Source organism: Penaeus monodon, chromosome 2 (assembly GCF_015228065.2).
Source record: "Penaeus monodon isolate SGIC_2016 chromosome 2, NSTDA_Pmon_1, whole genome shotgun sequence".
Taxonomy (NCBI): Eukaryota; Metazoa; Arthropoda; class Malacostraca; order Decapoda; family Penaeidae; genus Penaeus; species Penaeus monodon.
In genome coordinates, this window is record NC_051387.1 from 61321528 (window position 1) to 61325335 (window position 3808).

At 33.2% G+C, this 3808-nt stretch overlaps 1 protein-coding gene across 1 annotated transcript in view; it reads right to left on the reverse strand.

Annotated features, from left to right (window-relative positions):
* Positions 1-492: 492 nt before the first annotated feature.
* LOC119584370 (valine--tRNA ligase-like) overlaps positions 493-3808 on the reverse strand; it is a 10461-nt gene continuing 7145 nt past the window's right edge. The window contains 7 exon segments of the mRNA XM_037932949.1: positions 493-769; positions 1308-1457; positions 1631-1806; positions 1946-2060; positions 2374-2577; positions 2856-3006; positions 3591-3738. Coding sequence (XP_037788877.1) covers positions 704-769; positions 1308-1457; positions 1631-1806; positions 1946-2060; positions 2374-2577; positions 2856-3006; positions 3591-3738 — 1010 coding nt within the window. The 3' untranslated portion in view covers positions 493-703.

Here is a 3808-nt window from a genome sequence, read left to right on the forward strand (position 1 = left end):
GATGAAATATCTTTTGCATATGCTTTCGGCCAAAAACAGTGAAGATTATTGATTTTTATTTTTTCTCTTTTTTAATCTTTTCATTTATTGTTACTTTTTTCTCTTTTTCTCTTTTCGTTTACTTTTTTCTCTTTTTTATCCCTTAATGTTTTTTCTTTTTTTCGCATTTCCTTTAGTTTTATTTTTTTTGTTTCTTTGGCATAATCTTCCAATTTTTCTATCCTTTTCCTTTTCTATTCTATTCTTGAAAGAAATAGGAAAGTATCATTTTCCTTGTCTCTGTTCATATTTTCTTTCCTATATTCCTTTTTTCTCTTTTTACCTTTTCCAAATTCCTATTCACTCCTCTTTTTCTTTATTTATTTTTTCTCTTTTTTACTTCTTACCCTTACATTACCCCTTTCTGGTCTTTCATATCTCAAGAAAAATACAAAAGGCATGAAACCCATTCTTAGATCCACAACATGTAATTTTCAAAACCAAAACTAAGGGAATTGAAAGAAAACAATTATTTCTATAAACAAAAACAATCTATTTACATCAACATATAGCTCATTTACATTAATTACAGAGTAAGTCCCCAGTATTTACATTAACATGTAGATGGAAAAAAATAATAATTCGTGATAATGAAATATGATTAGCACTACTGCTCTGATTAACAAAAAAAAATCAAAATGAATAACAGTGAAAAATAACAACCTCACATTGCTTCAAGGCGCCTGATGAGCTCTTGTACTTGGTCCATTTCTCTCCGTAACGAAGTCAACTAAAAGGAGAGGAAATTAATCATTTATTATTTTCAACAACTCTATTACTATTACAGTACTATTACTACTATCATGCTACTACAACTACTACCGTAGTATTATTACTACCATACTAATACACCACCACCACCACATAAATATGTTTTATTCAAATACATACTATGTGTGTCTTAAGTAGATATATTTCACTTAAGTATATATATCATATACAATTCATCTATTAATCACATTCAGTTCAAGAAAACTATTCCTCATGAAAAAAACTGAAGCCAAATGATACATTTACCAAATAATATGTTTCTAGGAAACAAAAATCAATGCCGAGTGCAGAGATTACATATATAAAAAAGTAAATAACCAACTAAACGAAAGCTACACCAGTCCTTCAAACAAACCTGTGCAAAAAGGAGTGAAAAAATCAATGAATTCTTACCGTCATGAAAAGCAAAGTAAATATAAAAATTTACAAAACAAAAAGTCTCAGACAAAATACCAAGAAAAGATAAAACTTGACAGTTTTCAATGCAACGAACGCACCTTCTTGTAGTGAGCTTCCTGGACGTGCAGAGGAGACTTCTCAACGTATCCAGGAGCTGACACAATGCCAAAGAGTTTTGTTTCTTCCTTCTGGAGTTTGGAGAATTTCTTCCTCAGCCTCTGCAGCTCCTTCTTTGGATTTATTACACCCTGCACAGCAATTATTTACATTAGAAAAAAATCCATAGATAAATGAATGAATGAAAATCAGGAAATATCTACAATAAGAACCAGAGTTAAAAGCAAAAAGAAAAAAAAAAAAGAAATAACTACAACAAAATTTTCAACAGATGTTCAGTTTAGTTCAATAAATCTTTCCTTGCCTGAAGGTGTAAATAAACTGCAGTTGTATCTGAAAGGGTTGACATGGCAGAGGTGGCTGGAGGGGAGGCAGGAGCATCCATTATGTTCATGGATTCAATCCTTCCCAGAGTTAGGATTACAGGCAGGTTCTCCTTTAGCCACACATTCAGGTCACTGTCCTCACTCACCACACTACCTATAGACAATAAGAGGGCAGAGCAATCTTAAAGCAAAAGTCTCTTTCAAAAGAAATTTCCTTATTCTTCAGAAAGCATCAGGTGTCATATAATTACACATATACAGACACTACAAGAGATATATTTCCTTTACACTACCTTGTACTTTATTCTGCGTAATATTGTACGTTGTTTTGAGGTTGCGAATGGCAGCCGCTACTGTCAGAAGACTTTCAACTTTCTTTCCCAACTCCTCGTCTCTCCAGCACAACCACTGTTGAGAAGATTTTCAAGGCACTGTTTTTTACTGAGAATGTATGGCGCATATTATGTTTACACAGGAATATCCAAAGCATAGTAAACTTTTCTTCAATGTTTATATGTGCCAAATACTATTTCAAAGAAATTCATTGGACAAAAACATCATTAATATCTTGAAAATCAGTAATTAACAACATTCAGCTTTATCAAAAATGCATCCTGCATGGAATGGGTATTCCCTCTACACAAAGAAATATTTGATATGTGTCCTATTTGTTGCTGCCAAAGCTTTTACAAAGATTCCCTCAAACTGAAAAGCCCCTTACCTCATTATGAAGTGGGTAGTCACACAGCATTATACTCTCCCTCTTCCCAGTTGTGCAGGGAAGCCTCTGGTACAGCTCTTCTGTGAGGAAAGGCATGAAGGGTGAGAGGACACGCAGACCCACCTCCACACATGTCCAAAGGGTGGATATTATAGCTGCTTTGGTTTCCTCACTCCCACTCCTTAATGAAGGCTTTATGCTTTCCTGTAGGGAATTAATACATTTTATTGTTGTAATATAGTTTTCTACAAACTGTGTAATGAGATGAAATAGTAAATCTGTTTTTCATATTCTAGTAGCTTCATGTGAGTTTTATTGATAGTATGGAATATCACAAGTAAAATTATCACTTTTATTAATCATTGCAAGATGTCCCAATAATGGTAGCTATAGTCGTATATACTTCAAAGAACCTTAGGAATATACATGATAAGAAAAATTCAAACCATCAGTTTATTCTTAGAACAATGTTTAACTCTCACCAAATAGACATCACACAGATGATTCTGCCAGAAGGTGATGAAGCCTGCTGTAACAAGATGGAGGTCATATGCTTCAAAGTTCTTGTTGGCCACTGAGACCATCTGTGACAGGCGGCTCAGGATCCACTTGTCCATCACAGAAAGTTCATTCCTGAGGAAGGTCATTAACTATAGGATCATTTGTGATATTAAGAACAACAAATATAATGTGAAAAATAAAAATCACATTGCCAAAGCAAATTCTAAAACCATACAAAATTCTGTTGCCATGTGTATTACCTCCTTCAGGTGGAAATGAAGCAGACTGCACATTGCAATCCATATAATTTATATTGTTCTAATGCAGAATTATACAGACTTTCAGTACACTTTTCTTACACTATATAGGCACAAAATAATAAATGCACAGTATACTATTCAAGAATCCCCTGCATGATGGAAAGATATTCTAAACAACAAAAATCCTATTCACAGAGACTGTAGTTTTCCTATTCACAGATCCTATCCCACTAATATATTCAGAAATTAAATCACTTTACATTACAATGAACAAACAAAAACTTAATTGAATCATGCATCCTACAATTTTATGTTAATCCATAAATGGACACATTCATTCCCCAAACATAAACATAATCAAAATCTTAATATTAACCCAGTGCTTCCAAAAACTGTATGTACTATTCTAAGATTATATTTTTTCCCTAAAAAAAATACCACTACTAAAAAACTTACCTCTGATTGATATTGACATGAAATGCATTATGTATACCATTTGGAGTTTTCTGTATTGCCGACAACAGAAAGCGAACTGTCTGCCATATCTTGTTCCCCAGGAATTTGCTTTGTTGTATGCGGTTTATATCCATACTCAGAAGTTGGTCTGGAAATAAAGTTACACAAATTGCACTAATGTGTATCAGAAAAGCAGATAATAGGTTATATCCCCAAAC